Raw genomic sequence first — 14,795 nt, 5'->3', positions numbered from 1 at the left:
GAAAGTTCCTCAGAAAGTTAAACACAGAATTACTATATATAATCCAGTATTCTACTCCCTAGAAAGATACCCAAAATAACTGCAAACTGGTACTTGAATAGTTGTACACAAGTGTTCACAGCAGACGGTTCACAATAGCCAAAAAGTGGAAACAACCTGAATGTCCACCAAACAATGACTGAATAAGCAGAATATGTTGTGTGTATATGTATGTATGTATACACACATAATGATACATGTTGCAACACAGATGAACCTCAAAACAATAATGCTAAGAAGCAGAACAAAAGGTCATACTTTGTATGATTCTACTGATATGAAATATACAGAATTAGTAAATTCACAGAGCAGATTAGCTACTGCCAGGGACTAGAGTAAGGCGGAAATAAGTAACTGCTTAATGTGTACAGGGTTTTCTTTGAAGAAATGAAAATGTTTTGGAACTGGATGAGGTGGTGGTTACACAACACTGTGAATATACTACCTGCCACTGAATTGTACACTTCAAAATGGTTAGTTTTATGTTATTTATGAATTACACCTGAGAAAAGGCAATGCAAAAAAATCATTCTCATTCAAATGTTGAAAATCACCCTTCTCTCTTAAAATTTTTCTTCTCTGTAGTGTTTTAGGGCTCCACTCTTGTATAGCCTGTTTGCATTGTGAACTTTTCTTCCCACACTAGATATTTACCCTGAATTATATCAACATATAGCTTACATTAGTATCTTGACACTGACAATTTCCAAAATCATATCTAAAGACCAAACCACTTTCCAGAGATCCACAGCCATATATACAACTGAGTATCAGGCTTTTATATGTTCCATAGGCACCTCTGAAGATTTAACATGTCCAAACATGAATTCACTAAGAAACTGCCATTTCATATTATAATTTCTATTTTCATTAAGGGAATACCATCTACAGTCACCCTAATACAGCAATCTGAGAGGCACTTCTGAGCCCTCTTTCTACCCCACATCTATCAGGTTTATCATCCGTATTAACTCCTCAAAAAGACCTATTCCCTTTCTCTTCAGTCTCTCTCTTCCATACTCCTCCTGTCTATTTTAACTTATATTAATATTTCAAGAATCACTTCCCAAATGGAACCTAGTACAACTTATTAAGATAGTATTCTTATAAAAATAGGGACATCTGCTTCCACCACGATGCCCTGATTAACTGCTATGGAAACTGCCCTCCCACAGTAAAAAACCAAAAACTCGAAAAACACCAGTTTCCAGACACTGAACATTGATCACTGAACAGGAACATCAATTACAGTTCAAAACCACGATCCATGATTGAAAAAGCAGCAAATGAGGAAAGCAGTTTGAATGCTCCAACGCAGAGCCTGTAGAGTTTTGAGGTGGTAGTGATGGAAGGTGGAATCCCAATAGATTACAATGGTCTACAAGAGCTGAGGAGAGCTAAGAGTTCAGAAAAGCTGAGAAGGCTAAAATTTGTGGGGTAGAACACCAAAAAGATGAAGAAATACACAGAGAAAGAGTATCAGATATGCAGAAGAGGCTCTGGGGTCTTTGGCTGAATACTGCACACGTATGAGAGAAAACTTCCTGAGGCCAAGAGCTGCGAATAGTTTAAGTTTTATTCTCAGAATATCTTTCAACATATGGGGCACAGGGTCAAATCTCAAGCTTTACTGTAAGTATACAAGTATCATAACAAAGGCTGCTTTAGAACTGCCATAACAAACTTACAATGCAGCTTAGAAAGGACCAACTAACTCACAAAATACTTAACACATGAAAAAAAAAAATCAAATACTTGTAACTTTTTTTTTCTCCACCAGCCAAGCAGAAGCACCAAGCAAATCTAACATTCTTTAAAGAAACACTAGAAACATCACCCAGTAAAAATTCAGAAGACTAAATAATGTACAATTCAGAATTCTGACATCAAATCAAAGCAAGTAGAAAAACACAGCCCATACGAGAAAAAAAAGAGACCCAGAAACGATATATGACAGAATGAGTAAACCAAAAACCTTAAAACAGCTATTATAAATCTTAGATATCCAAAGACATATATATACACAGGAGACTATCGATATAATGGGTACAGAAATGAATATATAAAAAGAAAACTCAAATGGCATTTCTACATTTGGTCATACAGGAAAAGAAGTTTTAAACAACTCCTAGAGGTCTAATACATGAGTAAGAAGTGGGAAATGGGAGAAGAGAAAATAATACTTCAAGAAATAATGGCTCCAAATTTTCCAAATTTGAAAATTATAAACTAAGAGCTAAGATATTCCAGAAACCTCAAGCAGAAATAGTTTTTAAAACACATATTCTAAGATTATTAAAATTAAGTAATAATTTTATTTTTAATAAAATTGCTTAAAACTAGAGAGAATAAACTTAAAGTAGTTGGGGGTTGAGGGAGAAAAGAAAATAAATCACATTCAGAAGAATACAGATTAAGAATTATAGCAAACAACTCATTAGGTATGATGAGATATCATAACAAGCAGTCTTTACGGAGATGAATGAAAAGGAAGAAAACAAACCGTCAGCCTAAAACTCTGTACCCAGAAGAACAAGTTGAAATAGTCACACTTCTCGATTTCAAAACTTACTACAAAAATAATGAAAACAGACAAATAATAGCATACATAGATAGACATATAGATCAATAGAATGTAAGTCAGTCCAGAAATAAACCTCCACATTTATGGTCAACTGATTTTGAACAATTGTGCTGAGGCAATTCAGTAGAATAGTCTTTTCACGTACAAAAGAATCAAGCTAGAACCTTTCCTCAAACCACACACAAAAATTAAGTAAAAATGGATAGTAGACCTAAACGTATGGGCTAAAACCATAAAACTCTTAGGAGATATATGGAATAAATCTTTGTGCCCTTAGATTAGACAAAAACCTTCTGAGACATGACACCATGCACACCATTATAAATTTTAGAAATAGACAAAATGTACTTCATCAAAACTGAAAACTTTGTTTCGAAGCATATTATCAAGAAATTGTATTAAAAAAAAACTACCCAAAGAATGGGGAAAATTTTAGCAAATCATATTTGAAAACAATTTGTCTCCAAAATATACAAATAGCCCTTAAATTCAACAGTAAGACAACCCAGCTAAAAAGTGGGCAAAGGATCTAAATAGATATTTCTTCAAAGATGTATACAAAAAGCCAATAAGCACTTAAAAAGATGTTCTGCATCATTAGTCATCAGGGAAATGCAAATCAAAATCCTATGAGATACATTTCACATCACTGCTTATATGGCGATAATCAACAAGAGAAAAATAAACGTTGGCAAACTGTGGAAAAATTGGAACTCACTTTGCCGATGGGAATGTCAAATGGTGCCACCTCTTTAAGGAACTGTGGCACATATACACCATGGAATAGGAATACTATGTAGCCATAAAAAAGGATGAGTTCATGTCCTTTGCAAGGAATGGATGAAGCTAGAAACCATCATTCTCAGCAAACTGACACAAGAACAGAAAACCAAACACTTCATATTCTCACTTAAGTAGGTGTTGAACAATTAAGAACACATGGACACAGGGAGGGGAACATCATACAGTAGGGCTTGTCGGGGGACGGGGGCTAGGGGAGGGATAACAGGGGGGTGGGGGGTAGGGGAGGGATAACATCAGGAGAAACATCTAATGTAAGTGACAGGATGGATGCAGCAAACCACCATGGCACATGTATACCTATGTAACAAACCTGTATGTTCTGCACATGTACCCCAGAACTTAATAATAATAAACCAGTCTGGCAGTTCCTTAAAAGGCTAAACATAGATCCAACAATTCCACTCTAAGTATATACCCAAGAGGTGAAAACATGTCTATATACAAACTCTGACAGTAATGTTCACAACAGCACTCTTCACAAGAGTTAAAAAGTAGAAACAAACCAAGTGTCCATCAATGGAAAATTATTCAGCAATAAAAAGAAATTAAATGCTGATAGATGCTACAATATGAATGACTTGAAAACTTTGTTAAATGAAAGAAGCCAGTCACAAAAGACCACATTATATATGACTCAATTTCTATGAAATATCCAAGAATAGGAAAGTCTATAAAAGCAAAAAGTTAATGGGGAGTGAGAGTGGGAAATAGGAAGTGACTGCATAATCGGTATAGTATTTCTTCTTGGGATGATTAAAATGTTCTAAAATTGATTGTGTTGATGCTGGCACAACTCTGTGAATAAACTATACACTTTAAATAGGTGTATTGTATAATGTGAATTATATTTCAATAAAGCTATTACATAAAAGAGAATTCTAATCTAAGAAAGAATCTTTCAAAAACAAGGACACCAATCTGTTTAAAGCAAAAATTATAAACATGTCTTGTGATTTTAAAACATTATAGATTTAAAATATATAACAATACAACAAGGCATGGGGGAAGTATACCGTTCTAAGATTCTTATAAAACACATTAAAGTGGTATATTACTTGAAAGTAAACTATGAAGATGTATACCACATTAGAAATGAAGATATATAAAACCATAAATAAGCAAAGAAAAAGATATACCATGAACACTACTCAAAGGAAAAAACATTGGCTATATTAATACCAGGCAAAGTAGACTTCAGAACAAAGAATATGACAAAGCATTAAAAAAAAAATGCTTTAAAATGATAATAGGTCAGTTCATAAGATAATCCTGGCCAAGCATGGTGGCTCACACCTATAATCCCACCAGCACACTGAGGGGCTGAGCTGGGATGAGGCTGGGCAAAATGCCAAAACCCTGTCTCTTACTAAAAGCAGAAAAGTTGGCTGGGTGTGGTGGCATACTCCTGTAGTTCTTGGGAGGCTGAGTTGGGAGGATCACCGAAGACTGGGAGGTAGAAGTTGCAGTGAGCTGAGATTACACCTCTGCACTCCAGCCTGAGTGTCAGAGAATCTTCTTTTTAGAAAAAGAAAAAGAAAAACAAAAAAAAACAAAAAAAAACAATAAAACCATAATCCTAATGTGTATGAAATGATCTTCAAAATACATGATGCAAAATTTAATAGAACTGAAAGGAGAAACAAAAATCTATAATCATTATTGCAAATTTCAACAGTATTCTTTAATTTAAAAAAGTAAACAAGAAAAATAGGATACACAAGACTTGACCAATACTCTCAAAGAATTGATCTAGCTGACATTTATAAAACCCTTCACACTATAATATAATAAACATTCAGTTCAAGGTCTCATGAGATTCTTCAAAAGAGACCATATTCCAGGCTGTAAAACAAGTATACTAACCTGGAATCAAACTCTTTTTCAAGTGCAAAAGAATTAAACTAGAAATTAACAAAAAAGATGTGGAAAACCACCAAATATTTAGAAATCTAATAACCGATTGGTTAAATTTAAAAAAGGGAAATTACAAATTATTTTAAATTAAAAGTGGAGCACAACATATCAGTATCTATGGAATACAGCTAAAACAATGCTTAGAGGAAAATCTGAATCATTAAATATTTACAGCAGAAAACTGGTCTAACACAGTGATCTAGGCTTCTATTTTAAGAAACTTCAGAGAAATGAAAGAAGAAAGAAGAAGTAGAATTCAACGAATTAAAATATGGAAAAAAAGGAAAATCAATAAAAGCAAAAGCTGGTTCTTTGATCAGTAAAATTAAGAAACCTCGACTATAACAAAAGACAATTTCGGAAAGAAAGACATCACTACAGATGCTACAAGGCACTAAAAGGATAATAAGGAATTTTATTAAAATCCTTTGGTCAACTTAGATGTAATGAACAAATTCCTCAAAAGACACAACCAACGGTTCTCAAGAAGAAATAAAAAATCTGAATAGCCCTATATCTACTAAATAAATTTAAGTTAAAAACCTCCTCACAAACAAAATTCCAGGTCAAAATTGTTTCATTGATGGAATTCTACTAAAATTAAAGAAATAAATATTACCAATTCTACACAAACTCTTCTAGTAAATAAACTCAATCTATGATGCCAGCTTTCTACTCTGATACCAACCAGACAAAGACACTGCAAGAAAACTGCAGACTAAAATACTTCAGTATGCAAAAATCCTTAACATTTTAGAAAACTAAATCCAGCAATACATAAAAAGGATGAAACATGACCAAGTGGTATTTATTCTAGGAATGCAAGGTTAGTTTAACATGTGAAAATCAACTAATGTAATTCACCCTCCACAGTAAAAAAGGAATCATAAGATCGCCTCAACAGATGCAGAAAATCACATGACAAAATCAACACCTATTTTGCATACAAACTCAGCAAACTAGGAATGTTACAGTACTTTCTCAACCAAATAAAATTCATCTACAAAAATCCAACAGCTAATTGTATACTTAGTAATAAAAGACTAGATGCCTTTTGAGGTGATGAAAATAACTTAAATCTTGATTGTGGTAGCAGTTATAAAACTATGGATTATCAAATTCATACTATACAATTCAAATTAGCGAATTTTACTGTATGTAAATTATAACAATAAACCTAATTTTAAAAACTATCAATATATTCTTCAGGATTGTTTTAAAAAGTTTAGTCTTTTGAACAAGAGAACTGATTGTAACAACACAATTACTAATCATTTACAACACTTTTCTAAGGTTCTATAAACAGCAAAATATCACAATTTAAAAATAATGGCTATCTGCAATATATTTACAAGTTGAACCTTAAATATTAAGAAGGTTATGCTATAGTCCATTTTGAGAGTTGTAAATTAAGCTCATAGGCAATTAGGAATTTCGGCTAAAACTGCTTGGTAACTTTTAAAATCAGCAATAAAATCAAGCAAACTACTACAATGACAACAGAAGAACTAGATTAATCTTTTACTCGATTTTATGATCTACATTATCTTTCTATCAAAGCATTTAAATATATGTCACCTGAGGGTTGACCTAAACTAATTCAAGTTGTGTTAAGAATTAGACTAAACCTGCATTTTATTCTCTCTTTGAAATTCATTTATTTTCCTCCAACCAAATCACTCTACTATGAAATATTCAAGAAATGGAAAATTTAAATAATAAATGTACAAAATGCTAATTGATCATTATTTTATTATTGCTTTTCAATCACTAAAGGAGAGTATTTTCTAATTGTTCAGTTGTAGCCACAGGCCTAATTATAATCCTAAAGAAAATGATAATTCTTTAAGTCCAAAGCAGGAAATTAATATTTTAATAACCTTTGCATTTGTTACATTAAAGACAGACAGAATCTTTAATTCATCTAATAACACTTCTCAAGTATTTGTGGAAAGCAAAAATAAACGATAAAGAGCATATCCAAATGTAGCCTGTATACATCAACACTAATTAACTGAAGGCAGAAGACACATGCTATTTCAACTACATCACTAGTGGATAACGGAATTTCCTTTTTTTTTTTTTTTGAGATGGAGTCTCGCTCTGTCACCAGGCTGGAGTGCGGTAACATGATCTCAGCTCACTGGAACCTTCACCTCCTGGGTTCAAGTGATTCTCCTGCCTCAGCCTCCTGAGTAGCTGGGACTACAGGCACACGCCACCACGCTCAATTGTTAGTAGCAACGGGGTTTCACCATGTTAGTCAGGATAGTCTCGATCTCTTGACCTTGTTATCTGCCCACCATGGCCTCCCGAAGTGCTGGGATTACAGGTATGAGCCACCGTGCATTCTACCTTCTTATTAAAACTGAAAGTCAACACTCCTCACCAAATAGACAACTCAGTATGTATACAACTTAGCTGATAGACTGAAGGGCAGGGTGTACATGTGAGTAAAAATGAGCATGATTTTTTAGCAAGGACAGGAGTATCCTACTTCGTTTTTTAAATAATGCTTATCTATCAAGGGATCATTAGTAACAAATAAAGCCAAAACTGACTTAGCTCATGTTTTTAAAACATTAAAATGTGTAGTACATTCATTCACCAAGGTTTCATACTTAACTCATGTTCATTTTAAATGCACTCAAAAACAACAATTTTCTGTCACTATTTCCCACCTCTAACTTGCCTATTTTTTTGTTTGTTTGTTTGAAGGGATTACATTAGGCAAAGTAGACATAAGAGCATGCTTGTGCTGAAAACAGTGAGGCTATCTATGCATTCCTTAAAAATACAACTCAAATCATATAAATCATGTCAAGCTCGAACTGTTGAATAGTAACATCACAAATAGAACAAGTTGCCTTTTACAACTATTGCTGTAAGTTTTAAAAGAAAAATCCATGTATAAAATGGGTAATGCAAATAAACAGTATTGAACTTAAAAATATTGAAAACTTAAAAATTATTTAAACCATAACTGTATCTCTTCATTTAACAGCATAACTTAATAAAGTTATTCTGAATTCCAGAATAAGGTAAGTTTAACATTTTTGTATTCAACTTTATTACTTCAAGAGAAGTCCAATACAAGCATTGTTGTTCAACAACAAAAACTGCTTTCAAATAGCAGATGGAGTTAATATAAGACAATCCTAATGAGAACTATATACCGCTTTCAAAATTTACTTTTAACAAATCACAAACATTTGACAGACTGTTGGTGTAGCAAAAGTGAAACTTCAATCTCTTGCAATGATTTTTCTTCTATCCTACCTGTATCTTCAATAAATTCCACACATTTCTCAACAAACAGTGGTACGGGCTTCTCAGCTGTAACCAGATCCTGGAGGGGCATCCCAAAGTAATTACTTTCCCAATTTCTACGTGTTGGTGGATTGAAGTTCTTAGTTTTCTTTTTCTGTTATAAGAAAACATATTTAAGTTAACACTATTAAAATTATTTTCTTTCAGAATAATAGTTTAAGCAATGTAAACACACAGTTTGGATCAAAAGAAAAATTTTAAAGCCACATCCAACCTAAATATCCACCGATGACTCAATAAATAAATTCTGCCAGAAGTAGCAACTTGATTGGAGACATAAGTGAACAGAAAAAAATGGCTTACGAGGAAAAAAATGTTCTCTTTGGAAAGTAACAGAAAACTTGATAGGTCAGGAGAGAATAGAAAATATCACTTTTCAATGCCAACACAAGGAACAAACTAGGAGTAAACAATACTTGATTCAGTTTAGGTGTCATATATTAATTTCATTTGGTCTTTGAGGCAGGTCCAAGTGAGTTTGTGTCTATATTTGTAAGAACATAAGAGCTCTAATTACTGATTATATAATGATGTTATGTAACTCCATGAACCATTAGTTCCATTAATTGTCCCTTCTTAATTTTCCATTTTCTTCCTACCTACTGACGCTTTCTTAAATGTTAGGATAACATTCTCAAGTAATTTACAAAACGTTTTCACAACAGTAAAAAACAAAATTAAATACGTATTGTCACAGTTTAGTTTCAAGGTAGCATTAAAGGGAAAATGATTATTAACCAAAGAGTGAACATCTCATAAATTTAAGGAAGTATTTTTGGGACTCAAACTACTGAGGAGATTCTGATTGACTCTTCTAAAGTAGGGTATAGCAAGGATTCCAACAGATGACTCTACTGTGCACATCCCATTGAGAATTTCTGAAGTATACAAAGATGGGAAAGTTGTCAGAAATTCAAAGGATATTAGGGCACTTTTATTGACAGACTTGATTCGTTTTTCAGTTTCCTCTTATCTACAAATTTTTATTTTCTCTGGCATAAATCACAAATCTATTACTTGTCCTAAGTATCATTAAGGGGTTACAAATTGGACAATGTATCATTTTTAATCAGAAAAATATGCATGTGTGGGCATGGGAAGGAGCACAGGCAAGGCTTTCAATGCCTGAAAACAATGGTCTTCATCTTACTTTCTCATTATTTCTAGAAGTCCTTCTTTTGAATGGATAATTCAATGTAGTCTTCTGAGTCTCTGGATATCTTAAATAATAAAATCCTTTCGATTTCAGGTCATTCCACCCAGCAAACTCTCAAGAGCTCATGAAATCTAACTTCTAAGTCCTCTTATACTATCATTCTCTGGTAATATAGATTACATGCAACTCTGTATAACGCAGATTAGACCAAATACAACTAGTGTCTGGAATGTTATCAAGGGGGCACTGGAGTGTTTGTTTCTGGCTCAAGACTTAACAAGCCAAGTGCCAAGTCAAGTGGTGTCGATCTTTATTCCTTAAATTATCCCTCCACTTCCACCATCAATAAAACAGAAAAATGTACAAGGAAGTGGAAATGAAGAGACTGTAACCTCAAAGCTGAGGTAGGGGTATGGTTGCTGAGTTATTTTTTTTCTCAGGAACACAAAGGTGCTTTGCAGCCTGCTTACTATTAGCTGCATTATCATTTGATTAGAAAAATGAAAACAAGCAAATATGTTTTCTGTTTGGAGATAAATGCAGTGGTGAAAGAGATGACACTTAGGTAGATTAATGAAAATAGCAATGACTAGACTATGGTGGGAACAAAAGGAAGGAAGAGATCTAACAGTCTGCAATACTATCTGAGGAATATAAAGTTTTAAGAAAAGCAAACTAGCTAGCCAGCCTTACATGTTCCAATCTCCTCTTAAATCATCCTCTTTTTAGTACTAGCATTTAGGAGTCAATTTAAACTTTCCAATGATTCTGGAATAAGTCTATCCCTATCCATGGGGTCATAGGAAAGAGGAAAAAGTGAAATCTAAACCTAATCCAGACAGCCCTGAATACTTAATTAAAATTAGGGGGTTGTAACAGGAAAGCAAAATGATAGATTATCTGGCTTATGCCAGTAAATATGTCTCAAGGTCCATAAAGTTATAAGGGCAAATTACTTAAATCTGCAGTTACACCAAGGATTCAGAGCCAGCAATCCAATGTAATGAAAGGCTAAGCAGCCTATAGTAAGGAATTTCTGGCCAACTCAAAAGAGATACTTTAGAAGCACAGAACTGCTCTGACAGTCAAGTTACAATCCATATACATAACAAGGGGAGGGGAGCCCACGTGACTTCTATTTTTTCCACTAATTAATGACACTGTCACAAAGGAAAATTCTATGCAGAAAAATAGTTTGGGATTAGATACCCCTATACTAGCTTTTATAATGAACAAAAGTGTATACAATTCCTTTTTTCTGTAAGTCATAGTTCTTAATCATCATAAAATCACTTCAAGGTGCTCTTTTAAAGCAGGTGATTTTTGAAAAACTCTCCACAAAATTCTGATATGCACCCTTTGGTTAAGACAACCCAAAATGAATTATATAACTAGAAACCTATTTCATCAAGTATCTAAGACTAGATGATTACAACTGCTAGAAAATGCCATCAAAGTTCTGAAGTGCAAAAGAAAAATTAGTAGCATGGTATTCTGTTTATATCTAGTTTTTGATAAACCTTTAGTTAGAAATGGTACCTACAATTAAATAATTGTGCCAGTGGAAAACAAATTCTGATATATGAAAATCCAATTTTTTATTCATTCATATCTGAACTTCTACTTAAATGCAAATGGCTGCAGTCTTTTTTCCAGCCACTTAAGCAGATTTCCTACCTTCAAAAGCACATCACAGTGCAAAAAACATTCCATTCAGCAATTACATAAGTGTCCAACATATTAAAAACTGTCATTTGTATAAGTAAATAGGACTAGGAAGAAAACAGCCCTTTCCAGAAACTGCTCTTCCTTCTTTAGCAATATCAGCAACACAAGGGGTCACCTAAGTAACATCTTCAAATAAATATTATAGTAACATAAAAAAAAAACACCACCACCACCTCAAATGCTTCACCAGTAACCAAAAATTGAACAAAACTTAAATACAGTTGACTAGGCTCTCAAAGAACCAATTCTGGAAACAAGAAAATTGGATCTCTATTTTCTTACATGTGATTCTTGAGAAATTAAAAAAAAAAAAATCAAAGAAGAAACATGACAACAGGAGATGAAATGTAAACAAACTGAAAGAAAAAAATCCATCACAGAAACAAAAACCTTTTTAGAAGTAGTAAATAAAAGATTGAATATGATTAAAAAGATCAAAATAAAATGGAAAAGACCACCAGTTTCTCTGCCTACGATATCATTTCTATTAAATACGTCACAAAAGACTGGGTTTTGCTCTCATTTTAAAAAGTCTCAATCTTTTACTACCTTTTGCAGACAAACTATGTAGAAGTAATCTATGTAAGATGTCACCAATTCCTCTCCTTCCATTCATTTCTAAATATGCTCAAATTAGTTATCACCCTCAAAACTCCACTAAATGAATCTGCTCTTATTAAAGTCACCAAAGATTGTTTTCCATAACTAGCTTTCAGTTCTCATCTTGACCTTTCAGCAGTCACTTCTTCAAGGCACTACGAAAGACACCACCCCTATTATCTCACTTCACTTGCTCTTCCCTTTTTAGTCTGTTTTTCTAGTCCCTCCTCCTCAACACTGTAATGTTGTGAATATCCTAATCAGTCTGTCTTTTGCTGCTCCTGTTTGAGACAGCATCTTGCTGTGTATTCAGGCTATAGTGCAGTGGCACGATTACAGCTCACTATAGCCTCAAACACCTTGGCCTTAAGTAATCCTCCTGCCTTGGTCCCCTAAAGTGCTAGGATTACAGGTTGTGCCACTGTGCCAGGCCTGATTGTCCTCTTTTCTCCAACTATACTCACCCTCATGGTAACATCATCTATATGCTGATAAGCTAAATTATTATTTCCAGCTCAGCTCCTTCTTCTGAAGCCTAAACTAACATAAAACATCCAAACAACAGTTGAAAGTTTAAGAAAAACCTCTCAGGTTTTCCTTGAAATGTAATCTATCTGCAGCCTTTTCCATCTCAGTTTTTGGGATTCTCTCCTTTCAGTTGCTTGGAATAAAAATCTTCAATCATCTTCGATCTTTCTTCTTTTTCTCTCATACCCTACTTCGAACTGTTAAGCAAATAGATAGACATAAAATCTGTCTACTCTTTACCCTCTTCATAGAAGTTAACTCCCTGGCCCATAAAGCTATCATCATTTCACATACATGGATTATTGCATCAACTGCTTAATATCCCCTACTTCTACCATCATTCCCTACTGGCCACAGAGAGCAAGCTGGCTCCTTGAAAAGACATACACAATTTGCACGCTTTGGACTCTGCTCCTTTATATTTTGACCTAATTTCCCTCATCACTTACTCCCTTCAAGTCACATGGTTTCTTTGCTATTTTAATATGCCAGGAATGCTCCTGCCTTAGCACGTTTGTACTGGCCTTTCCCTTTACCTTCTCAATGAGGCCTATACTGAACACCCTATTAAAAACTGTAATCCAGTCCCAGGTACTTGGGAGGCTGAGATGGAAGGACAGCTTGAGCCCAGGAGTTTAAATTCTAGCCTGGGCAACAAAGCAATATCGCATCTCAAAAAATAAATTATTTTTTTAAAAAAAGCAATCCTACTACTGTCTTTCCCAGCCCCTCCCAGTACTCTGTTCCTTTTACTCTGCTTCTTCGTCCTACAACACTATGTAATTACTCATGTATCAATGTATCATTTTTGTTGTTGTTGTTGTTCTCCCCTTGCTGTAATTTAAGCTCTCCACACAAGGGCAGGAATTTTTATCTGCTCTGTTCATAAATATACCTCAAACGTCTGGAACACTATGAAATCAGTACAAATGGTAAATTAGTACAAAATGGTCCAGAAAGAGATACTGGAGGTCTCTTCTAAAATAATGAGCTTAATTTGTAGATTAAACAACCTTACTATGTACTAGGAAAAACGAACAACGAATAAGAGTGAATCACCAAGTAAGGGGCAAATCATGCTGAACTTCGTAAGCTATGAAGACTCTTAAAAGCATCTAAGCAGAAGAAACAAGTGACCAACAATGGGGGGAAAAATAGCAGGACAGCCTCAGAGTTCTCTGGAAAACTGGAAGCCAGAAGATTCATCTACAGGAATATTAATGGGAAACGTAAGAGTTCAAGAATTCTTAGCCAATATGTCATTCAGGTGTGTATAACTCGCAATTTATAACATTTTTTTAAAAGCTTACAGATATGTAATAATTATATTTAAATTATAGCAGTCTCAAACTCCTGAAAAATCTTAACTACATGACACATCATCAATTAAAAAAACTTACACTGGAGAATTTATGTTATGAAAAATGTAAGAGTAAACACTGAATATTGTAAAACTAATTCTAATTAACAGTGGTAGGGTAGGGCTAATATAATTTATAATTTTGTAGGTAAAGCTATAAAATGTAAAAATAATTTGGTAACAGGCCAGAACCAAAAGCCTCAACCTACTGTATATAAAGGATGAGGAGGAATGAGATGTGAGAGATAATGTAATTATGCACGACAGGTACAATGATGTACTATTTGGAAGGTGAAGTAGGGATGATAAACTGAAATAGGAGTGCAATATATTTAAAGATAAAAATATGAAGCACATAAATTAATAGCTCCTTCCCTTTTTTTTGGCCACTGGAAAAAAAAAACAAACTAAAGAACAAGAACAAGCAAGCCAAAATTTATAAAATAAATATATATGTAACAGGATCAGATATAACAAAAAGATTCTCAGGCTTGGTGAAAAAGTAAACTCAACCAACCATGTGCCATTTAAACAAAGAACTCCAAAGAATTAAAAATCAATAGGCAAAAGTAACATATACATATATTTTAAAAGAGCAATGTTAACATTGGAGTTTGTTAAGGCAAAAGGCCTTTAACCATACAAACAGACTCACTTGACAAAGATCTAGAATTCAATCTATCAAGGAGTAACAAACTATAGCAGAAATAAGTAAACATGGATGGAAACAAACAGTCAAAAATTTTAAAGAA

General features: G+C 33.8%; 1 protein-coding gene across 2 annotated transcripts in view; it reads right to left on the bottom strand.

Annotated features, from left to right (window-relative positions):
• ARHGAP5 (Rho GTPase activating protein 5) overlaps window positions 1-14,795 on the bottom strand; it is a 71,675-nt gene that overhangs the window by 24,748 nt on the left and 32,132 nt on the right. For both annotated transcript variants that reach the window (XM_039469069.2, XM_003924220.4), the window contains exon 3: window positions 8,621-8,765. In XM_039469069.2, coding sequence (XP_039325003.1) covers window positions 8,621-8,765 — 145 coding nt within the window. The remainder of the gene's footprint in view (window positions 1-8,620; window positions 8,766-14,795) is intronic.

Source organism: Saimiri boliviensis, chromosome 2, assembly GCF_048565385.1.
Source record: "Saimiri boliviensis isolate mSaiBol1 chromosome 2, mSaiBol1.pri, whole genome shotgun sequence".
Taxonomy (NCBI): Eukaryota; Metazoa; Chordata; class Mammalia; order Primates; family Cebidae; genus Saimiri; species Saimiri boliviensis.
Note: the sequence above shows the minus strand (reverse complement) of the source record. Positions and strands in the feature narration are given on the sequence as shown.